This window comes from Prenolepis imparis, unplaced genomic scaffold, assembly GCF_030444845.1.
Source record: "Prenolepis imparis isolate NDT839.2.m4 unplaced genomic scaffold, iyPreImpa1.0 SCAF_9, whole genome shotgun sequence".
Classification (NCBI taxonomy): Eukaryota; Metazoa; Arthropoda; class Insecta; order Hymenoptera; family Formicidae; genus Prenolepis; species Prenolepis imparis.
In genome coordinates this window covers 2,238,058-2,264,007 of record NW_028141167.1, presented here as the reverse complement: position 1 = coordinate 2,264,007, position 25,950 = coordinate 2,238,058, and the positions used below count along the sequence as shown (strand labels likewise).

The following is a 25,950-nucleotide window of genomic DNA, read 5'->3' as shown; positions in this document are numbered from 1 at the left end:
GAAATAAATCTCGAAGAGTATACACATAATTTATATTTATTTAAGCTTCCTTCCGCTTGTGTTTTAATATAATAAAGACACTCATGTTAAATAAAATATTAATTAAATGGCATAATTAATTAATATAATTAATGAATTTTTTAATAAAATTCTGTTATATATATTTATTGTTTTATCGTTATCAGTGGCTGATAAAATTTGGTGGAAAACATTGTCTATATTGTTCGCGTTAGTTTGTTATTAAATTGATATACTTGTTAAAAAGCATTGAATACTCCTTGCAAGATATTGGACGTTCTGGGTCCCCAGTCCGAACGGAAATTGATCGCATTCGAGACGGAAATTTCTCTTTCAAGATATCCGGACATCGCGGTGAAAAGAGGTTCGTGAAACGCGCCTCCCACACACAAAAGCTTTCACGGTTATTATCCTTGAGATATTTGTTGTCGTTTAAGAGATCAGAATCAGGATCGAAACAAGCTGTTGCGACACCCCGGATAATAAATAAAAATATACATCGAGGTAATGATTAATTTCCGTCTCTTTCTTTCGCAATTACACGCGCTAGAGTTTTCCTTAAAAAATTAATGCAGTACATATGATATAAAAATTATTGAATGTAATAAGTCAGATTTAATTAATTCGAACGAAATAAAAATATCGAAAAATAGAAAGAAATCCATCCAAATAAGCCTCGAGAAAAGTAACGTGCTAATAGACATTTTATTCTGCTAAAACGCATATGCTATAATGCCTTAAGATCGTAAATAAAAAATAATACCGCTTTTAAATCGAACGGCGCCACCTTAACCCAGCCCTGATCACGATAAAATTGTGGCGATGTGCGCCAGAGCGGTGACTGTTTGCCGAGTGGTAAAAGCATCGTTTTCTGTTTGTCCATCTTCGAGGCACGACGTCCTGCCCGATGCTTTCGTATGACGTCGTGTTCTTTCTCACACGACCGATTTTATATACCGACATCATAAATATTGAATGTAACATATAACAGCGCAACATGCGATGTCAAATATAAAATACTCTTATTACTTTTATTATTATAATTAATGTTAGAAAAACAGCCTAATTAATATTATATTTAATTAATAAATCATTTAGAGAAATTATCAAAGAGGGAGAAAATATTTACAGGGTAATTATTACAGAGAGAAAATAAAATTAATAATATATAACATTGTAGTTGCGATATAATTAGAATTAATGGAACTGCGAGCAATTTCGATGTATTATATATATTTCGTCTGACTGTTAAAATACACCAACCAAAGCGAAAATTGCTTCGTGTCGACCCTAAGGATGTCACGAGGCTCACCCTTTGGGCTATCCCGGTAGACTGATCAATTTCCTCTAACAATCTTCCTGCCGAGTGACCAATGTACACAATACAAATGTGTAGATGCGATACTAATGTGACATTCCTTATGCACATAGAATAAGTATTTTGCAAGAGATAAGATGATTGAAGCATCGAGGAACTCGATAATCTCAATAGCATCAGAAATATTTGCACTTTTAAATTTTTTAAAATTTATAATATTGTAGATATAAGAATCATTATTTTTTTTTGTCTTGTAATAAAGTTATTTTTGTGACAATAATTTATAATGACCGTTGCAAAAAAAGAGCATATATATTATTTTATTACTCATGTATACGAATTTTCCCTTCGTAAAATCGCAACTTCTCGGCGAGGAATGTTCTCCTCTTTAGTCTTTCATGTCGTAACGGAGTTCACGTACGAAAGGAACATAATTACTTTCCCGACAGAATTAGAAAAGAGAGAAAGAACGAAAGAGGGGGGAAAAAAGAGAGAAAGAAAGAGCGAGAGAGACGCTTCTCTCAATCCGCGAGCCTTTCCATTCACGATGACGGGGGATCAGCCGCGGGAAAGCATCTTATACCGGGTGCTCGCGCTACCTAATTCCCTGGGAGTTCTTTGATACGCCGTCACGAAGGCTCGCACAAAGGAAGAAATAAGTATCACCCGATGATAATCTCAGATCCGCGCGATGTGGGACACACATCTTTGCGAAGAGCTCGGCGCTCCGCGATAATTCGACGCGGAGTATCGCGGATAGTCTCCGACTCCACGACGTATAAATCATAGACGGTTAAATTCCGCGTCGTGAAATCCCGACGGTAAGAATCCGAAGAACGACTTGTTATTATAGTGATCCAAGGGATAAACGCGAACAACGAAAATACATCCTTTCATTTCTAGATTTCGAGATTTATTTAATAAATAGTTATATATTAATATATAATAAATAGTATAATATATTAATTTTTCAAATAGAGAGAAGGAGAAAGAGAATTATATAAATTATTTATTTAAAATAAAAATTTCTTCAAAAAATAATATTGTCTTGCATTGCACATGTAGCATAATAATACGCGTCCACGAATTTATAGCCATCTCCCGCATTTCCTTTATCGAGCTCACTTATCCAGGTTGAAGTCGCGAAGTCAACGCCATTTCCGAGATATCAAACGCAGAAGGCGATTTGTCTCGAGACAAAGTCCAGGACGCGTCTTTTTGATCGTGTCCATCGTTTCCCCGCGTGTCTCTCGTTTTCCGGCTGGACCCGTTTACGGGAGAAGAGAGAAGAGAGGAGACCTTTCTGACGACAGTCGCGGACGCGCGCGAAACGACTTGTCCATTCGTTTATGCATTTCCGCTCGGCTGATCTCTCGCACGGGTCCTCGGCCGTCTCTAGTCCCCTTCAAAGGAAACCGCAACGCGAAAACGGTCAGTATCGTCTAATGATGTGGTCGAAGTGCTCTCGATGAGTGTACCGCGGCGAATTGTATTGCATTTGTGAGTTCACCATCGTACAATGTCGGCGCGATCGAAGGGATAATGATTTCATCTAATCGATGCGAGCTACTTGACTGTCGCATTCATAAGTAACGATTTATCTATTGCTAATTTGTACACGAAATTGTTGTTATAATTCTTAATATTTTTTTTAATATTTTGAAATCAATATGATTATATATATATTTTTTAATTAAAAGATTAATATGACGAATATTTTATCACGTTTACAAATAATTAATTTTTTATTAATAAATATTTTTATTATTCGTATTAAGGCTCCTGGGTGCTCACCGCGGCCATATTGGAATCGTGACGTCATAGGCGAGAAATAACACGTTGAGATTTCTTAGATGCCAATATTTCTAAATAAAAACATATTTGCATAAAATAACACTTAAGATCTTTTTAATGCACTTCTAAAAAACACCGAAAACTATTCTTTTTCCTTGACAGTCAATCAACAACCGTAAAATGATCGAGATATCAGACTTTGACATGCGGAATGACTGCGCATATGCAAAGACCAGACGGACTGGGCCTCATAATATTACATTTTACAGTTGTTGATTGATTATAAAGGGAAAAGGATAGTTTTCGGCGTTTTTTAGAAGTGTACTAAAGAGATCTTAAGTGTTATTTTACGCAAATATGTTTTTATTTAGAAATGGCATCTAAAAATTTTTAGCGTGTGTTTTCTCGCCTCTGACGTCACGATTCCGACATGGTCGACAAGGTACCAGGAGCCTTAATAATTAATTTAAAGAATAACGAGTTAGAAGACATGCGTCAAACATCACGGTTTATTAAATATATGTAGAATTATACAATAAAAATATGAATGCATTTGAAGCAATATCGTAATACCTTACATTGGCCATTTATGCACTTATACAAATGTCTGAATTAATAAAAGAGACGTTGAGCAACACTCGAAAAGATTCTTGCATGTATTTACCAAAGTGATAGCAAGAGCAAAGCAATATTCATACATTAGAATCAGTAAAATTTTCCAATTAGATACACTAAGTATTATATTACAAAGAAAGATCTAACAAGTAACACTATTCAAGTGCCATTCGCCGATATTCTTGAAACTTTCCACACACGTAGTACATCGAAAAACATTAAACACGTGTTTTTTTATTTTGGCTAACAAGGCGTTTTAAGGTCGGGTATAGTACCACTATCTTGCCTTCACTGGCTGGGTAGACCTTCCCATTGCCTTCAGTTTCCGCCATTTGGATGCGTCATATTGAATTTTTCATCCGCCACCTCTAGATTGATATAACTGTTGCCAAAATCGTAATCATGTATCTAATAAACTTCGCAAGTGGCGTTAAATCATATTTGAAACTTCTGCGATTTTGTCCACCATTTTGTATTTGCCATTCTGAATCTCGTTAAACTAATGTCAAAATCGTCATTAGCGATCTCAAAAACACGCAGACAATGGGAAGGTCTACCCAGCCAGTGAAGGCAAGATAGTGGTACTATACCCGACCAGTGAAGGCAAGATAGTGGTACTATACCCGACCTTAAAACGCCTTGTTAGCCAAAATAAAAAGTTTTTCGATGTACTACGTGTGTGCAAAGTTTCAAGAATATCGGCGAATGGCACTTGAGTAGTGTTACTTGTAAGTATTTTCCAAACTTGAAATGGGGAATCGATAAATTTATGAAAATCGACGATCACACATAGCTAACATCTGAATTCGTTTAGATTTTCAATCTCAGAGTCCGATAGCGATAATAGCGTCGGCGTGGAAATACTGAGGAGCCTCTCATTCTCACTGGATAGTCGAGGCGAGTTGAAGATATCGCAATAAGCATCATAGAGACTTCTGCTAAACGTGCGAGTACGCGACAAAGTATGCCGAGACTGCGAGAAAGCATTGTCGCGAATTAATCACGATGCTCATATGTCCGAAAATTCACGAAAGAATCTTCGGATTTAGAAATTGAGATTTAAAAACAAAATTCAGATAGGAAATGAGTTAATAAGAGCCAGGCGCAGAAATTAGGCATAACAAACTTGTTTTACAGTCTCCTTTAATTAATTTAATTCGGTCTTTCTTTTGGATCATTTCTTATTAATTATTTAATAAGAAATTAATATAATATATATAAATATATTAATATTAATAATTATTATTAAATATAAATATTTTATTATTAATTAACACAAATATTAATTACTTATACATATATTAATTTCTGCGCCTGACTTTTATTAGCCCAGATTTCCTATCTGAATTTTATATTTAAATATCAGAGCCTTTTAATAAAATTTAAAAAGCTGCAAATCCATAAATACGTACATAATAATGCGCGTCTCTCGCCTTGTATCCCGTCTTTCGCAGTTTCATCCTTCTTTCGCAAAGTATCAGCTTTTCAGTGAGATCCCGCACGACGTCATTCACTCTTCGATCGAGAGTGTCGTCGGTACAACTGCTGTCCGAATTAAAATCGACGATTAAAGGTAACGAGCTGTCGAGTTTTTTGACGCGACGTTTTCTTTTGAGCTCCGATTTGTCGTCAGGGCAAAAATCGATCAGGGACGAGCTAAACACGCCCGAATCTATCGAACAGATGTACCTCGACGATTTTGACGTCTCGAACGTAGAATCGGCCGTGTATCGTTTTTCGAATTTTTCCACGCGCGACTTTGTCTCGTTCCTCTTACTCTCTCCGAAAAGACGCCCGCAAATCCTATCTTCCGCGAAACTTTCTCGATTCTCGATGGATAGCTCAAATGTGTCGGCCGTCGTGTTTCTCATTTCAATTGGAAATTTATTCGGGGAAATATGTTGCGTGACACATTCTGAATTGGAATATGAGCGATCGAAACTCGCATCCAAGTTCGAACGCGTCAAGTTGTCGAGATTTAAGCTTGAACGCGAACAATCGTAATAATTATAGTTGGAAAGTGTATTCGAATGTGAATCGCGAGCAGTTATACTGCGCTCTTCGTCCTCGTTCTCTGCGAATGAAACCATGCTCGGGAATTGCATGCAAGAAAAATATTCGGAGAGCGTGGAATTTTTGTTCGAGATATCAGATTCGCTGATAGCGTCAGCCGATATCGAATCGCGGACTTTTATCTCGGTTAAATCGAGATTCGGCGATCCAGATACGATTAACGACGTAGACTTAGATTCCTCGATCCTGACCGATACATCTTCCATCGGTAGTTCTATTTCATGGAACAGACGATCGAAATTACTGCTCTTTTGAGAAACAGTAAGAAAATCTTCCGTGTCGTTTTCAACCGAACGATCGTCGAAGTCTCTATCTATCCTTTTCTTGATGTTCTCCAGAATAGCCATTTCGCCCACCTTCTCCCCGACGATCTTCTTACGATATCTCGATTCTTCCGAATCGGCAAAATCGTGAAATAAATTTTTCGCCTGCTTATCATGGTGTGAAACTGTGAAATTATTTCTTACGTGAGCTTTATCGAAGGTTTCAGCCTCGATCGAAAATTCTCGCAGCTTATCATCGCTCTTCGTTAAATCCATTTCGAAAGAGATCTGTCCGGCGAAGCGGTATTTCGCTTTCTTCTTGCTCCCAGAATTTAGAGGGTGAACCGTCTTATCTATTGAAAACGCTCGAGTGGAATCACGTACGAAAATATCGTTTATCTTTATAGCGGGATTCATTGAAGAAGCAATAATATCTTTGGAATATTCTCTGCTTGGCGAGTCTAAAAGTTCATCATTAATATCGTCAACGTGTAAAATTTCTAGCATATTTTTATGCCGATCACTCTTCGACTCTCTGATGATCCTTTTAATGTCTCCTTTTAAATCTTTATTTTTTCTTTTCGTCTTTCTATTTCCTCTTCTCGCAATTGTAGATTTACTCTCGACATCATCCGACTTCGTATTTACCTTCGCGTCATCTGATACCGACGAAAAGTATTCCTCGCCATTTTCCAGATTATTTCGCGAATTATTATCGTTATAGCAAGTCTCCCTTAACGTCGCCGTTATCTCTTCTATCTGTCGATTTACGGCCGTGAATTTATCGATATAGTCGGCGCGCCTGCCTTCCAAAACTTGAACACATAGTCTTGATTGTTCATTATGATTTCTTCTCTTTGAATTGTGCGAATCAACGCGAAAATCCGCAATAATTCTTCCACGAGATTCGTGATCGCGATATTTGCGATGAGAGATTCCTTCGTCCACCAGCTTCGATCGTTTCTTCGTTCTCTTTCGTCGCGAACTCTTTCTGCTCGAAGTTTGTATTTGGGCGTCTCTAGTTACACAAGATCTACATTCTTTCATCTCAAACGAGTCCTTGAGGTCGTTAAATATAAAGGAACGATCGCCCGCGGCAAAATCGCCTCGTAAAGAGTCCGATATGTTGCTATTTTTCTCTTCAGTATGTTCATATGACTGAGTGTAATTATTCTTTTGAATCCGATCGTCTTCAGAGATGTTCGCCGATTCTGTACAATCGATTATCATGGTTTGGCGATTTTTCTGCGTTTCAAGAGATACGTCTGTCGACGTCAAGGTTGGAATTGATTTTTCGACCCAATATTCGCATATAAACATCGGCCTGAAATTATTGCAAACATATTCTTTTTTCTTTCCCGACGCAAAATTTATACATGCTCTTGTATACATAATATTTTTATCTTAACAGATTTATCTTTATGCGGAAATACACACAAGAGAAATGTGTGTGCTTGTAAGAATTAAAATATATATTAAATGAATATCTGAAATATTTTAAATTCTAAAAAATATATATATTATTTTGATATTAGATGTATCACCTAAGAACGATATCAAAATGCCTCTTAAAGCTTCTTGTCGCGCCATACAAGTTCGAGAGATCACTGCTATCGCTTAAACTTCGCGTACTGGAATGCAAACCGATGGAACAGATCTTGGGCGTTTCCGGAACGAAGCTTCTTTCACGATGTCGCATCATCACGGTGTGTTCCTCGTTACAATCGCGTCGATTATCGCGCAAATATTTTATCAAGAATTCCGGACGCCAATTTCGACGCGTTCGCATGCGCGGCGTGAAATCGCCCGGACGCCGAAAGCCATTCTTCAGCTGATCGATCACGAGCGACGCCGACGTTCGAGATGCTCTGAGCTTCTTACGCGGAGATCTACGCGATCGATGTTGCGTGTCTTGGAAAAATATGTTTTCGCGTCTACGAAATATAATGCAGATATAATTCTCGTGATTAGTCGAGAGAGAAGCCGTGTTATATGATTGTATTTTTGGATCCAGGAATCCAAATATAGTCATCGAAAATTAGACTTGGATGTACGTTCTTAGATTTGTAAACATTCTCTTAAATCTTTTTATGAGACTTTAGATGTTTGAATTTACACATTTATAAGTTTTCAAATCTGTAGATCTTTAAAAATATTCTCAAGTTTTTGGATGGATCATTAATTTTCTTTGAGCTATTACTTATTACGTTCTTTCATCTTTAATCTCGAAATATTTCAACCCTTATGTCATTGAATTTTGTCTAATCGTCCTAAGTTATTATTCCTTGATTATTAATCTTCAAGATCGATTAATCACCCGCAATTAAACATTGATAAACTTACATATGGACGACGCTGAAGAGATTCGAAGATAAACATTCACTTTCGAAATCTCCATAATCCATGATACTTTTATTAAGCACAGCTTTCAACTTGTACGAATTAATTTTCTCGAATAATATAAGAGAATATAATATATCTTCTTTTATTATACAATATTATAGTCATATAAGAAGTACGCGATTTTCATGATTCATTTCTGTAAAGATATGATACTCTAAATGTGAAAAATATAAGATCAAGTATAAGATTAAAGTATTGTAAACAGAGATCGTAAAAATATTGAATCAATAAAAATGTAATCATACATTGGATCGAAAAAAGAAATATGATAAAAATATAATAACCTTCTCAAAAATGTTCTACTCATTTTTATGTCTGCTTTTTTTCGAACGCAATACAATCTAATATCTTTCAAATATTTATTTATTTATTATGTAATTCGACGACCAAAATAAATTTAAAGTTTTTAATCATCGCAAATACGGGATATTCGGTTCGTATTTCGTTTGACACTGATAGGTTAATTTAAAACGTAAGCACAGAAGCATTGCCCAAAAGTTAGAAAATACTATGATGCCTATAGGTATTAAGCTAATTTACCTCTATACGACTTTCGTGATACTGAGATTTAGTACGTAATGTGAGGTGAAGGCAGCAAAGAAAAACCGCGCGGTCTGTCAAGATTACGTTACATCTAAATCGTCTTAAACGTGTCGCGAGTCGTTGAGATTTCGGAAAATATCGATAATCGTTGCAAAGTTGCATTTGAAAAGTAAAAGCTTTGCAAAAATAAAATACAGATAAAAAGTCGAATAAAAATAAAAATATAATTAAAAAAAAAAAAAAAAAATTCTATATCCTTTTGCGTGCGTGTATAATAATTTTTCTCGCCACTTTTAATAAAAAGAAACGAAAAAGAAAGAGTTAAATTCTGTTGAATAGCGCAATCGACGTCTCATTAGAGCGCAATCGAGGGGAACATCCCGCGGCGGGGTACACGCATGCAGATCGCTATGAAATTCTCCAGTGCAATCATCGGCACTACGACTGTCGTAGTGTTAAGTCATGTGCAACGGAATGCTTCATCACATACCCGAGCTAGTTAGTCTACGCATTTAATAAAGGTCGCCACTCGGTCCATCGGTCGTCTCTCCCATTATTGCACACAACATTCCGTTTCCATCAAGCACAAGCCGGCAACTTTTACGTATGAGGGAGTTACAGTTTAAAAATCTATCGCTTTCATTACGTTCGATTAATAATCGAATAATTGTAAAATTCAGACACCTTAAGCCCACTATATATAACTCATAATTCGCTAAATTGCATGTGTATCAGAATTTTATTTATAATTCTATGTGCCACACATTTTAATATGTGTAAGTATTATTATTATTGCTTTAAATCTTAATAATTTTTTCATTTTAGATAGAGAATCTACATAAACTTTTAATTACTTAATTTATACTAATAAACTTACCGAATTCATTGATAGTTTTATAATTATACCAAATAACTAAATAAATAAAATGAAATATATATATATATAATCAAGAAGACGTATAAAATCAATCCGCGTGTAATATTTAATCAAATGCCATTCATCAATGTGCTCGCTACGGATATTTCGAGAGTTTCGCAATGTCAGGCTACATTCGCGTGGTTCGTTGAACGATCGCTTTCGTGTCAGGTTCGTCGCTTCGCCGTCCTATCCGCCCTTGCCCTCCGACTCTTGTTACCGCCACCCTCCTTCCTCACTTTTAACCGCGCTTCGCCTCCTCTTCCGAGCACTTGTTGCATGCCCGTCCACCCTCGTGAGATCGATAGATCGTTATTCCCGAAATTCCGGATACTCATCGAAAGTTAAAGCTAAATGGTCAGATCAGCAAAAGATCTGATAACATCTCATGATAAAAGATAATATTTTCTCTTATAATATCTAAAAAAAAATATGTATATCCTTTTTTAATTAGACATACAATAAAAATTAAAAAGTATAAAAACTTTTTAATGTGAAAAGTAGCTAGCTGGATTTTACATTATATCAGTATTAATAATCATCTTCTTGCAAAATAGATAAAACTTCGAATTAGACGGATATGTTTAAAATCAACGACAGATGTGAAGAAATTTTCATATTAAATAAATGTAGTTTTGACGACTACATTTCAACCGCAGAAATTATCTAGTACAAAACGTAATAAATTAAATAAATAACATTCAAAATCAGATAATTGCATTTAAGGTTAAATTAATTAAATGGAGATAAAAATTTTTAATGGGTGCAACGAATCATATTCTACTATATAGAGTACTTTGCAGCGAAAATATAGCGCTCACTGTTAATGAGCTTAATGAGTTGATGGAATCTCGCGGCTATTATCCTATCGAATCAGCAACCTCGAATTTCTCGTTTCGCGATACAAATGACACCTCGTCGATGATAATCTGGCCGAGTCAAGACGCGTGCATGCAAAAATACGTGTACGCGAGAGAAGCGTGCGCATAAACGCACCGCACCGCGGCTGATCGCACGAAGCGATGAAATTACTAATATAAATACAGGTGTGTGTGTGCAGATCGCGTTCGATTAATGCAATCTGGGTTATACAGTCAAAGGTTGCGCACGCGACAATTGTTCAGACCTGACTTCTCGTCCGCTTGACTCTTGCGCGCTTTTAAAGGTCACTTTACGCGCGATCCACATTTTCCGAAAGAATTGACATTCTACACAGAGAGAATTTTCTCTTAGAATTTACCCTGAAAATTATGCTAATCGTGGGACAATATGGTATGGAAAGAATTTTAAAAATATGATTAATTTTACTATACTTTTAGTAAAATTAATCAAACATATTTTATATTTTATTGTGATAGATATTATTTTTTATTGTGATAAATATTAATCAGAGAAATTCTCATAAAATTCTTTCCGTACCAAGTTGTCCCACGATTATGATTTTCAGGGTAAATTCTAAAAAAACTTCTCTCTGTGTAGCGTTAATTAGAATAATATTACAAAAGCAAGAAGTATATATACATATATAAATCAACAATTTAATTAAACATTATATAATTATATTTAAATTATACGTCTGTGTATGTATTTATACGTTATTGCGTGTGTCTGAAGCAGAGTATCTTTTATAAAACGAATGCAATCTTCAAAAACATCTAATTCTAAAAATAAAGCGAGGCACAAAAATTTACGAATAGAATCCTTTTGCATAGAGGGATCGTTTTTCACTTATTGATCGCGTAAAGCGAGCTTTTTAAATTGAACAAAGTCTCATTGCGTCGTTCACGCGAGCAACAGGAAAATTTCTTCGTCTTCTTACTTTCTAGTCCCTCGTTAAGTCGGGGAATACGACGTTTTTTAACACGAACTCATTTACATACGTCCAACTTTCGCACTTTTGCGCGTTTCAGGCGTGCATTCTTCGACTCGTGGGACAGACATTTTTTCCATCCCTTTTCAAATCCCTTCGGTACTCGAAGAAAAAACTAAAAATGTAATTCTCTTAATGCTTGTAAAAACAAGGCTAATCATGAGCTTAATCATGAATTATTGCTTACTAATTTAAAATCTTGACAATAAGATTCATTTTTTGTAATTTTTAATTTTCTTAAAAAGTAATTTTTAAATTACACATACATATTCTCGGAATATAATAATTGTCAATATGTATAAGCATTGAAAAATTAATGCTGAATTTTTGCACAAAACTAAAACGCGCAAAGTCAATTCGAGCAACGTTATGCGTCCTATGCCTACACTTCCCCCTAATTTCTTAGAAAAGAGAAGAGGGTGAGCTTGTGGTCGACGATAATACGTTTCTCGGTAAGTAATCACTCCTGCAAACTGTCCGCGTATGTATCTTTTCGATAATCCAAATGAATGACATTGTCGAGGAAAATTCAGCTCCAAATTGGTCAAAGGAAAGATGTTTACAGGATTAATCTAATAAATCGATATACAAAAAATTGTCAATTAAAAAAAATGAAACTTTCATTAGCAATTTTTCGGAATAAAATATAGATATCCGAATAAATTGTTGCATATTTATGTTGCATATTATATTGCAAAATTAAAACATTCTTGCGCGTAGATCTACGCTCGAACCACGTCGTAGTAGTCATAATGGAAATAAAAAATTCGAGAACGTCCGTTTCTGACAATAAAAAAAATTTTAAAAATTAAGACTGTCATCGCGATCGTTCGTCTAGTCACGAGAGTAGAATAATGCGGAGAATATACGAATGAAGTATCGGGAGAGATGGGGTACCGACACAATAACGCCGAGCATGGGAGCGTACCGATACGGTTGGCTCCACGAGAACGTTTTCTGACACTTCGGCCATATCGAGGGGGTGCTCGTCCCTCTTCTCTTTTTTTTTATACCACCCGATGCAACGGTCCATTAGTCCCTGTTTTGATGCCTCGACTCGGCGTCGTCATCGAAAACTTTGAGTAACGAGCCGACACCCTCGGAGTACCCGGTAATTTATTAAGGTCGCGTGGCGATGACGAGACGAAGCCTGCAATTTTGCGATTTAATACACTCACTCGGAGAGATTCGCGCGATTATCGAGAGAGAGAGTCTCTCGTTTGACGCATACATTATTAATGACTGCAACAATTTATGTACAAAGAATATATTTTAACACGCGTTCATATATTCGTGCTATGAAACTTTGTTGAAAGTTTCTCGCGCGGAAAAAAGTATATGTTTTTACGTGGATATTTTAAGTATTTAGAAAAAAAATCTTTAAACACGGCGCCCTCGTTTCCATATATGCGGAATATATCCTCTCTTATTATTCGAAAGACATAATAATATAAAATATCGTTATGTGCTAAAATTAATTCTCATGTAACAAAATTATGCCATTTCATATATTTTTCTACATAGTAAACTCTCTGTGAAAAAAAATCGATTTTAGAGTGCTTCTATGCTTGAGTCGCATTTTGTATTATTCTCAAGTCTCCAAAGTGTAACTTTGCTTATCGAAAATCTTCCCGTAAGAGACCGGAACAATAACCGGCTGAAATTCCGAGTAAGTCTCTCGTTCTTTTTCTTTTTGGCATTAATGTCTTTTTATCGTACAAGAGCGATACGACGGTCCTACTATGCAATTTGCATTGTCTCGGATAAACTATATCGTTCGCTTTCATCGCGCGCCGGCGAAATAAGCAGCGGTGCCGGTAACCAATAACTAACTGGTGCAATTGCATCTCGCGCGCGGGGAAAAGTCGCTTTTTCCTTCCCGTCCCGGTTCGCCACCGGTGAAATTGTTGGGCCGCGACCACGGCAATTCAGATAAGACGTCCAGTCGGGTATCAATTACAAGGAGTCGAATGGGGCGAGTTGGTGGTAGCGCACGGGACGGGGTTGTATATAATGGCTGGCTGGCTGGCCGGCCCGGATAATACTTAAGTCACACTCGAGTCGCAAGTAACGGGACTCGCCCTTCTTCGATCACCCTATGCACGACGCTTTCTCCTTCTCCCTCTTCCCCCGGCGGCACGCCTAATCACTAATTATTACGATGTAATTGTGCGGCATTACTGCTCGCGTTACCGCCGGTGTTACTGCGTAATCTGCATGCGAGGGCGGACTACATTATTCGCGCTTACACTTCGCAGTCGCGCTTTAGAGAGGCTGTCGAGTCTCGAATGTTAATCCCCGCTTATTCCCGTTATTTTGTATTTCTCGCCGCATCATGCTGTTGACGATTTTTGACGTAAGAAATTTCGAGAAAGATAAAATCAATCAACATTGGGAGGGGGAGAAACAAAGATTTCGTTACGACAAATATCGATTATGAAATCTCATTAAATCGTTAATTGATTGAATTTCAATACTACGACATAAATAAAAAATATTCATAAAATCGGCTTGAAAGATTTTAATTTTTAATTTTTTTTATTTTAACGGCAGATATTTTATATCCCGAAGAGATAGATAAATTTTTCGAATAATTCAATGTGTGTGTCTCTTTATTACAGTAAAATACTTACGGCTTAAGAGGTTTTTACATACTGTAATATAATAATCACGCGGAGAAATAAATGTCGCATTTCACGATCTGCATTGGAGTCCGAGTTAGCGCAAGTTTCTCTAATAACTTAAACGTCGATAAGAGCAAGGTTTTCCTATAACCAGATGCAAATGCGGCCGATTAGCATCGGCCGGGCGAGCGAGTGAGCATTTCAATTAGCGATTTCTTGCAAAATCGCGCCGCATTACCGCCATTTCGCGGCCGTCAAAGTTCGCCTAATCTGCATACGTGGGCGGATTACATTATTCGCGCTTGCACTTTTGACTCGCATGCCGTCATTTATCGAACGGCGCGATGAGAATAAAAAATAAAAAATAAAAAGATGCATTACGCGATTATTCGATGTATTTCTCTTTCTATATATCCATGCACACGTGCACAAATTGAACGTATCACTGAAAAAAAAAAAAAAAAATTTGTTAACTTGACTAAACCTTTCAACTAAATATTATTTTGTTAATTCAACATATAGAAATATTTAAAAATTAAATATAACATTCTAAATCTAACAAAAGTATATTTGACTTAAATATTAATATATGTTCAATTAACAAAATAGTAATTTAGTTGAAAGGTTTAGTCAAGTTAATAAATTTTTTTTCAGTGATACAATTAATAATATATACGCGTAACACGTTAATATCCGCAACAAGTCTACGGCTAGTCGCATGACAGGGGAACTTACAATTAGAGTGACTGATGTGCAAACCAATGAAGGTTCGTATGTCGCTCTGTATACATTGGTCGGTATCGGATATCACGAACTTCCATGGAATCAATTCTCCTTCGATTTTCGGATTATCTCTTCTCTCTCTTCCTATTTCGTTATTGCTTCGGGAGTGAGATAATACTAACGATTGAACATAAGATTTCGAAACGTCAAACGATATACGAACTAGGGGAAAACACAACAATCGCTGGTTATTATCGGATACAAGAGATTTCTATCGAGTGTCCAAATCACAATTTCAAGTAATTTGATTTTGTAACTTTATAACGTTCCAAGTTATTTTTTATCATCATTCTTAACAATTATACTTATAATCGGTTTTTATCATTTTCGTATAAAAAAAAATTTTCTGGTTTTAATTTGTCTGGTTCTCTATATTGCAAAAATGTTTAAATAATAATCTGTTTTCGAAATCGTAAGGAATGCAAGAGTTAAAGGCTTAAGACCGAATATAACTAATAAATAATAACAATTGGACATCCCCTTCTCGATCATCATCTAGCCCATTATCAGACGCTTTTCAATCGCGAAAGAATCCCTTCCCCCCTTTATTGTTTCGTGCAGGCATTCACGAATCTTCTTTGGTCTACATGGGTTCCCATAGTCGCAGGGAGCTCCTGTGGGAACCCGCTCCTCGCAGGTCGCCGGCAATTCCTGTGGGAAATATATCCGCGTCCCCATGCAACACGAACGTATCCTAGCCGGGGCTTCATAGCGTGCAAATTGGTTTACATGGCAGCTCACGCTCGCTCTCTCTCTCTCTCTCTCTCTCTCTCTTTGTCTTCCTCCGCATCCCATAAAAATCCGATGACTCGAGTTTATCCGTTTCACGTTGCACGACGACACGTGCACCGAGCCGTATATCGCGCGCGTTCGTAAATTTCGCGGAATTAATTCACCGACTCGGCGCCTCTCTGATTCACAAAGCTTACTGTCGAATTATCGTACAGAGGGATGTGTATTGTGGATAAATAACGTACCCTAATTCGATGAGAATTTATCGTTCCATTTACATGCAGACATATTAACAATTTATAAATTATGATTGATAAAAATTGGAAAATTTAATTTTACATCCCTCTTCAATATGTCAGAAGTATAATTTTTAGATAAGTTATTGCTTATACATTTAATAAGAAAATTATATTAAATAAAGAAGTTATTTTACTCTATAACAAAATAATTATTGCGCTCTCTCCCTCTGTTTCTCTAATTTTTTAATATATATGGTATTTTAAATTGTAGTAATTTCAAAAATATTTCGAAAATTGTACTTTTCGAGTTTGCATTATTTTTCTTTCACTATGATCGCATGATTCATTGTACAATCATACTTTCTGCAAATATTTAATATTTTCCCTCCAACATCTATACTGTATTTTCGAAAATTCGATTACGCCACGATTCGATAATGCGCCAACCAGATGACACGTGACTGCGGTCCATCAACAATATTACATTATCATACTCATTCGAGTGTTATGTGCGGATGTGATGCCTATCCCTCGAAAGTAACCCTTTTTCCCTTGGGCCTGTTTCACAGTCAGTGAGATTCGCTACCATATAATGTGAGTCTTTATCTCGTCCACAGTCTTAACAAGTAATACCAATTATTCACGATTATTCAATGTGCAAGCGATATGCTTCCTTCCTTTCCCGTTTCTAGGAAACTTTTACCAAAATGGGATTAAAATTACGCCCAAAATTATATTATTATCGCTTCTAAAAAAATTGCAAATCTTGCAAAAATAAAAATAATTGAAGTAAGATACAAAATTGGCGTGATTTGTATTTGACGGCGGAGCTTTTAAATTAAATTAAAAAAAAAATGAATAGATTGTTCCCCTTTGTTTAGAATGGATTTTGCCAGGGTTCTCCGACAAGATCGAAGAGTCGTGGTACCTCGTGTGGCTGTGCCATGATTACTTTTTCGCAGCTGCCGAAACCACGTCCGCCCATCATCCGCCGGTGCAACTCCTCCTTCCAGAGTTCATTTAACAGTTCACAGGATTCTGCAGCGATCACACGCGTGGCCTCCTTTGGAGGCTCCCCGGAGACCGAGTATGCACGCGCGCGGCTCCCGTGTGTATACGCACGCTTGTATCCGCGGTTACCTCATCATGAGAATAACACGCACATACGCACACACGTACGGCGAGAAAGAGAGCGTTGCGCACAACACAATGCGTTACGGCGCCCAGAAAATTCGCGATTCCGACACGCGTGCGCGGCACGTGTCGCGCCGAATTAACGAGGGGGTGCGTATACTCCTCTCTCTTCGCGTTTTCTTGTCTTCTTCTCCGCGCGCGAGAGAAATTTGTTGCGGAAAGTGTCGGTACGTTGACGAGGGAGGATCAGCCTCGATTGCGAGCTCTGTCGTTACGCCCCCTCATCCCTCGCCGCGTAAATATTCGTTTAGGGGATTTCTGTTTGGACTGTGTTATTTTAGATTCTTGTCGAGAGGGTGGGAGAGGAGGGGAGGAATATTTTTAAGAACGTTCTTCTTGTAAAAGAGTGATTTGTTGTCGTTTGAAAAATGTCCCGTTCCTTTTGCCGTGTCTTATTTAAAAAATGAAGTAAATTTTTGATTTTAATTATGATAAATACGATAACAATGATTTGGGTTATATTGAAATTATCGACAAAGACTTCGCCGAAAGAATTACTGAAAATATTTGGTAAAGAGATGCAGAAAATCGATGAACATTTATATCGATGAAATCTTTGTCGGTTATTATTTTAATGTAACTCCTATAGAGGGTAGGTTCCTTCCGAAATATGAGATTTCTTATAAAAGATGAAAAGACGTAGAAGTTTATCAAATAAATTCTGAGAAATAAATTAATTTCCAAATAATCGAATAAGCTAAATTTTTAAGAAACTCAAATACATTCTTAAATCCTCAAAAATCATCAAACCCTCTAATAAAGGAACACTTTTCTACGAATCTGCTCGCGCAGGATCGTGCGAATTCTATACTCGAGGATACGCCATCAGATATTATACGTCGAAATTTGATATCGCAATGTTCGGTCGCAAAATCAATAGAAGAAGGAGCGCGCACAAGGAAACATCAAAGGAAACAGTCCCGCTCCCTGACTGCGGGGCACGTCGATTCTGACACGTGTGTACCCTACGCACGTGCGTAAAGAGGAGCATCGCGTTGATGTGCGTCGATGTGTAGGTACCCGCGGCAAGACGGCGGCAAGTCGGAAACTGACTCACCCTGGACCCACCAATGTATTATAGCGTGTAAGAAAGGTATACATATCGGGGGAGGGAGGGAGCCGGACATACACAGAGGCGGCGGAAGAGCTTCACGAGAGAGTCCACCGTGGCTTTCTCCACCCTACGAGCAAACATCGGGACGTGAATTTGCAACGAAAAAAAAAGAGGCTCGACAAGAGAGAAAGAGAGAGAGAAAAGGGCAGAGAGAGAAAGAGCATCTCCATCACTCTCGTTTAGGGCCTGGCAATGTTTGATCAGATTGACTGCGAAGCAGCCGCGGCAAGGGTTAATTAAAAAGGGGACAGGGCTGATTTGATTACTGTATTTCGGACTCGGCCGGACTCGTACTCGGCGCGTCGTGAATTTTCGATTATCGGGGTATCTTCCCGACGTCCTCCTCGCGTCGGGGATTAGTCAATTAATCGACGCTTCGTCGGGCAAAGAGTCCCTGTTTGGAGGAGTTTGTATACACGGCGTATCATGGTAAATAAATTTTTCCCTTTTACCGATATTGTGTGCTGCGACGCTCCGGAGCGGTAAAAAAAAATTAAAGTTTAAATATCTTTCACAGGGGGTGCAGGGACAAACGCGAATCTTGTGAACGTGCGTTACTCTTGCATATCTCTTCTCTTAAAAAAAAATCTATTATTTTAAGTAAATCTCTAATACAGTAATAATCAAAAAGTATCTGAAATCTTACGAGTTCGACGAGCGTGAGAACGCGAAAGGAAGTATGTATAAGTACAAACGAGCGGAAACAACGCGACATGCGGCACGTGCAAAGAGCAAACGCAGGCACGCACGCATACACACGTGACATTCAGTAATAAATCGAGGACATTTCAGCGGCGGGATCTCCATCGGCGAGGGTGCGCGATAACGCGTTCGATAAAATAGGCAGTACCTGCCCGGAGTACATCCGCCGGTCGCGACAACACCGTGAGTCACCGTCGGATTTTTAAGGGGGACTGCCGCGAGTCTCCTTCGCAATAACAATATTCCCGTCATGCAGCGGGGGGCCACCGTGTATCGATTTAATAACGTTCTTGTTTACCGGTAATGACTCTATACCAGACCGGATGTACAACGGCGGGCGCAAGAAGCCAATTACCGTCTCGTCGAGGAAAAGTGAACTATTTTATATTTTTCGCAAAATTCATATTATAATGAATTCTGCAAGCTGATGTTATAATTCCGATGAATTCAAAATTGCAAAGAATGTAAAAGTGTGTCTTTAAATGATGGATAAAATTATCAAGAAAGAAAATCAAAAAGGAATGGTTGCGATTTCGATATCGAGGTAGCGCGGCCATTTTTTATACAATCCCTTTCTAAAAAAGATATGTTAAGTCAATTCTCACAAGTATTGTTGCCTCTTCTCCGCGATGCTGAGTGGCTGCCTTGATTCGCGTTGTACGTTATATTCGTAGCATCGAGAGACTGTCATCGCGAGGGTTAGCAGTTTGACAGTTTGTTCAAAATAAAATTAGATACAATAATATAATGTTTTAAATAATATTTTATAAAACTTTAAACTCGATTAATATTTTTGAGTTATCAGCTGATAACTATCAAAAAAATTGAGTTTAAAGTATATTATAACATATTATTTAAAACATATTATTTTATTTTATTTTATTTTGAACAAACTGTTAAACTACTAACCCTCGCGATGACAGTCTCTCGATGCTACGAATATAACGCATAATGCGAATCAAAACAGTTAATCAGCATCGGAAAAGATGCAACAATACTTGCAAGAATCGACTTAACGTGCCTTTTTCAGAAAAGGATGTTATAATATTTTTAATTCGATTAATATTTTTGACAATTATCAGAGCTGATTTTTGTCAAAAAATATTAATCACAGATAAGATATTATAACATATTATTTAAAACATATGTTATTATTTTAATATTTTGCATATACTATACATACCCCCATTACCGCTATAGAAATATTATAAATAAACAATTTCTCACTCACCGATACGTGCCATAGCGGAGTTGTAGTACACAGCACGTTGATCTGAAAATAAAATATTCAAATTATGTATATACATATGTGTGTGTCGAATATCTCATAAATCATCTCATAAATCAATGCAGTTTAGAAAAAATGTTTTATTTTGCATACCTCACAGTTGCCCCGATGTCGCCCGAAGCCTCCCCGGGCCTCCTCCTCCTCTCTTGGTCGACCGTCATTGCTTCTTCGAAGCATTCACGACACACACTCGCGAAAATACGAATAATTACGATTGCCCGACACTTTACACGGCACTCCCGACACGACGCGTGAATCGCACTGTGTATCGCAATGCTATCTGTAACAAATAAAATACATACATATATTAGAATAATCTTATTATTTCGCATTATAACATACACAATATAAATATGTAAGCTAGAATTAACGATAGATATATCCACGGATCGCAACACATTCGCGCGCGCGACAACAGATTAAGTTGGGTTAGGTTGGCAAGAGATTTTGCATCGAATTTTTCGCGAAATATGCGTTTCCAACAATTACGACTACATATTAACGTTGAAATTATGACATGCGATTGATAAATATTACAATACAAAGGTTAGAAATCGTTTCTAATGATTATGCTTACTAATTAATCACAGCGGGACGCAGCTCCAACTGCCTGATACTCGCGGCGTTTCGGTAATGGCCGCTATTGTACTAACATCGGCAACTTCACTCTAATAGCGCGCGCGCGATACTATATATACATGACTTAATATTATATATATATATATATATATATATATATATATAATAATATTAATTAATTAAAACTCGAAGGAGATTCGTTCGAAAAGATATAGCTTTAGAAAGAAAAAATATTAATCGAGAATAAAAGGTATTATAACATATTATTTACAACGTATTACTATTTTATAACTTTTACCATATTATTATTTTAAAATTTAATTAGCAAATTATAACATACACAATATAAATATAAATAGGTAAGCTAGAATATTTAATTAGCAAATTTTATTAATATTTTTTGACAGAAAAATCAGCTGATTAAGAGACATTGAGAGAGAGAATGTCTCTTTCTCCGCAATAATATTTTCTCTCTTGTATTCATAGAAATGTTTTCGAGATGTCTTGTGTATTTGAAGCTTGATTATTGTAAAAAATAATTAATTTGTTGTATAATAATTAATTTGGATAATTTGTCAGTGTATCTACCGAGCAATCACAACGTCTGATTAATGTCTTATATTACTACTGAAAAAAAATTAATTGAAGCTCTACATGACATATATGATTAAAGCGTCAGCAGATTAAAGCATTAATTTACTAATTAATTTTTAAAATAATGTTATAAAAATTAAAATAATATAATATGTATTAAATAATAGGTTATATAATACTTTAAACTCGATTAATATTTTTGACAGTTATCAGCTGATTTCTGTCAAAAAATATTAATCGAGAATAAGATATTATAACATATTATTTACAACATATTACTATTTTAATTTTTTAACATATTATTTTAAAATTTAATTAGCACATTAACGCTCTAATCAGTTAACTTTTGTGAAAAAAATTAATCGAGTTTACATAAACAAGCTTTATATTATTTTTTTTTTTTAAATATTATTTTTTTTAACATAAAACCGAAGAACGGCGCGCGCGTAGCGCGCGTTTGTGTTGTTCTAGTTATATAAAATTGAAATAAAAACTATTCAATTTTCTATACGTATAATTAACGGATAAAAAAAAGATGTGTATAAATATATATTTTTGTTTCAAAAATTATTCCAAAAAATATTCCGTAATAATTTGATGTGCACACAGAGAGAATTTTCTTTTAGAATTTACCCTGATTTTACTATATAGTTAGTAAATTTTACTATGCAGTTTAATAAAATTAATCAAACATGTTTTATATTTTATTGTGATAGATATTATTATTTTTATTGTGATAAATATTAATCAGAGAAATTCTCATAAAATTCTCATAAAATTCTTTCCATACCATATATTGTCCCACGATTACCATGATTTTCAGGGTAAATTCTAAGAGAAAATTCTCTCAGTACAGACTTATTAGTTGCACAGTGCACGTTCCGTTAATCGTAATTGCCATGCGTATCCAACAGCAACCAGGATGTTAATGGCTATATTAAAAATCGTCGCCGCGAGCAATTACGCTGGGGCACGTGCCCGATTCACTCACGCTTGCCTGGTGCGGCGTGTACTCGTGCGTGTCGCATCGCGCGTAAACTCGCGTAACTAAGCAGCCAGTCGGCTGCTCGCATATATGTATACTCGCTTTGCCGCATATGCAGCTGATTGAGTTACGACCAACGTTGGCTTCGAATCTTGTCTTTGCTCGCAAACAATGCCACATCCGTTGATTTTCCGCGTCTTGCTTAGCCTTTGACAATCAGCTGATCAACGGTAAATGTCAAGCGTCACAATTTTAAAGCGAACAAATTATGAAACATATTTTAACAAATAAAGAACAATATACATATTTTGTTAAATGCATCAATAGTATATAATATAAAAATTTGTGTGCATCTTTAGTATCACATATTTTAGATAACTTATTAAATTATGAAATATTAATAGTATATCGTTAGAAAGGGCCATCTTTTGTTAGCTGATATTTAATATATATTTAAAAGTTATCTAAAAGTCTATAAAAAATATATATTCAACATTAATGAGAAATTGTTCGATAGAATATTTTTTAAAATTCTTTATCTTCCTTCAATAAACGCTTTCCTTGCACAAAAGCGCATCCTCGGGATAATCTCGCGAGATAGTCTCGCGCGGAGCAGTCGACCCGTATATAGACGCGCTCGCATTCGCTCCGACAGTTACTTCTCGTAACTTCGTTATTTCCGAGAGCCTATTTCCTGACACGCGGGTCGCCAGGTCTGTTTAACCCTATTAACGCGCATACGACGCTTATTTGTGCAGTATCAAGCCCCACAGTGTTGCGCGTCTCCGTTTCTCGCTTCTCCTCCTCCTCTTGTACGAATCTCTCGGCTTCGACGTCCCCGCGTCGCGAGAGTAGCAGCACTCGTAATTCGAAGTGTACGCGTTAATTGCCGTATTCATGCCGGATCGGCCGGAAGGGTTGCTCGTGCGCGCCGACTTCTGAATAGCGAAGCTAAATACTGCGCGGCGTAATCCGTTTAAAAGGGAAACGCGCGACACTGTATCAAGTCGCGCGAGGCGACTATTCGTCAAAGAAAGCCCACGATGACGATTATATTTCTCGAACTCGAGGTCGGATAGAGACAGCGTGATCGAGACAAAACGGATCTATGTCGATGAGATTAGCGACGAATGATTCCCATAAACACACAAACATCCGTGATAAATAAATAAAAATATATATGTATTTTTTGTAGATATTACTAATTGATTAAAAAATGTAACTCTACACACTCTTGCGTTTTAATTTAAAAGAATAAAAAAGCATTTGGGGGGGGGACCTATAGGGAAAAAAATTTTCCAGAAATATACAGGGTCTCTATAAAGTCTGTTGTCACCCTTATATTTCGCAAACGGCTCAAAATTATGAAAAACCGCAAAATACGCGAAATACGCACCCCTTGGGGGGACATCCCTTTTCGAAACGTTCGTACACGTATTTCGGTTTTTCATAATTTTGAGCAGTTTGGGAAATATAAGGGTGACAACAGACTTTATAGAAATCCTGTATATAATTTTCCGATGCGAGAGATTTTCATGAAATATATTCGAAGAAAGCAATCGCGGAACAACGTCTGTCCGACTTATACAAGGATCATCGTTGTAACAGGTTTCCCATTAGGTACCCTTCCTTTGCATTCGTCTTCCTTACGAGCCCCAGGTATGACGTACATAACGGAGAGACGTCGGCAGTCGACCCCCATTAGACGGACGGAGTTTCGGTAGCAGATTGCAGGTTTGCCATTCATGGCGCGCCAGAAGGAGGGAGGAGGCTTCTTTATTCTTCGCTTTTCTTTCGGATCCTCCATTGATACGGCGAGGGCGCACAATGTGCTGCAAGCAGTCGGGCCTCTAATGAGCGCGTGCCGCTGACAGTACATAGGCATTATGTATGCGCGCCTCCGCCCCCCTCTTTAGTGTTAGTAGATGGGATACCTATGTACCTAAGCGACTGAAGTATTCACGCCCGCTTTAGCGAGTTACCGGCAATTTGTATCTCGTCGTGCCCGATTGCGATTATAGACGCCGCGATAGAGGTAGCGATAAAGCGAAACGGCAAATTAGAAGGTTCGTGGATGTATATGTGTGTATGTATACGTGTGTAAAGTGTAATTGATTCGATTGATCGTGGCGTTCGAAATTTTCATGATATCGAGTTTTTATTAATTAATGTAAAAATATTATTTTAAGCCGCGCCGTTTCACTATAATTATATTGTATTAATATAATATTATGAGACTAAATATGTATAATTATATATATAATTATAAACACTTTAAATGTTTTTTTTAGATTGGATTATGAATAATAAACGATACTTCATCGGTAGAGGAAGAATTAACTTTAGCTTGAGACATATTTTTTAAAGAAGTTCGTCATTAATTAATAAATATATGTATAAGACTAGAAAGATATAATTATCTATAATAATAAGTATATTTTTAAATATTATTTTATCATTTCAGAATAAAAGAAAAGTCATATTCATAAATGAAGAAAAAATTAAAGAATAATTTATACCTCGAAGCTATGTTTCTTAAATAAATTCATCAGACGCGATAATAAATTAATCTAATAAATTTCCTACTGAATAATAATAATAAACTAGCCATGAATGTAAAATAATATGCGAACCATAAGCTATAAACATAAATATAACATATAACTTCGAGACCCTTGATGGAGAAATGCGGGGGTCTTGAACACAATGTGTCTAGCTAAACGACAAGATTAGTATGTTTGAAGTTTTGCCGATCTATGGTCGGGAAGGATTAAGCTCGGAAAGAGGAGACGTACATATATACAATTACAACGAAACTTGAAAATATCGAACATTATCGAATTAAGTATCATTGTACACTGCGCGATGACTACTCAATGATTATACGGGCATTTATTTTTCGCAACGCGAAGAGACGCGGTGAAATTCGAGTTATCCCTTCATATACTCTTTTCCCCCCTTTCTCGTAACATTAATAGTTCTGTATAATACAGTTCGCGTTCATTCCACGAGACCGTTGCGATGCAGGTGCAGAATAGTCTGTTTTTTACCTGCACGTGCATCGCGGACACGTTCGACACGCGGCCGCACCTCGTCGTCGTCGTTCGGCATGAATCACCGATCAACCGTCAGCAATTTCGAAAGGGTCCCCTCTTCCCCTTCGTCGTCCAAACTTATTCGTGACACGACGCGACAATTACGGGACCGTATAACGAGTCCCACGAGTTTTCGCGTTAAAGACCGATCGCACCCGCCGATAATCACCTCGGTAGCGAGATATTGGTTCCGGAAACGAATTAAATT

At 36.8% G+C, this 25,950-nt stretch overlaps 2 protein-coding genes across 2 annotated transcripts in view; both read right to left on the bottom strand.

The window, feature by feature from the left end:
- The window catches only part of LOC145940908 (uncharacterized), a 100,405-nt gene that overhangs the window by 14,781 nt on the left and 59,674 nt on the right, over positions 1–25,950 (bottom strand). The window contains exons 6-7 of the mRNA XM_083046554.1: positions 20,583–20,769; positions 20,433–20,474 (exon numbers count right to left, since the gene is read on the bottom strand). Of these exons, the coding sequence (XP_082902680.1) occupies positions 20,433–20,474; positions 20,583–20,769 (229 nt within the window). The remainder of the gene's footprint in view (positions 1–20,432; positions 20,475–20,582; positions 20,770–25,950) is intronic.
- Positions 4,539–8,486, bottom strand: LOC145940470 (uncharacterized). The gene is made up of 4 exons (XM_083045657.1): positions 8,427–8,486; positions 7,626–8,005; positions 5,158–7,405; positions 4,539–4,718 (listed from the first exon to the last, which is right to left on the bottom strand). Exons 1-4 carry the CDS (start codon positions 8,484–8,486, stop codon positions 4,539–4,541), a joined length of 2,868 nt encoding a protein of 955 aa, XP_082901783.1.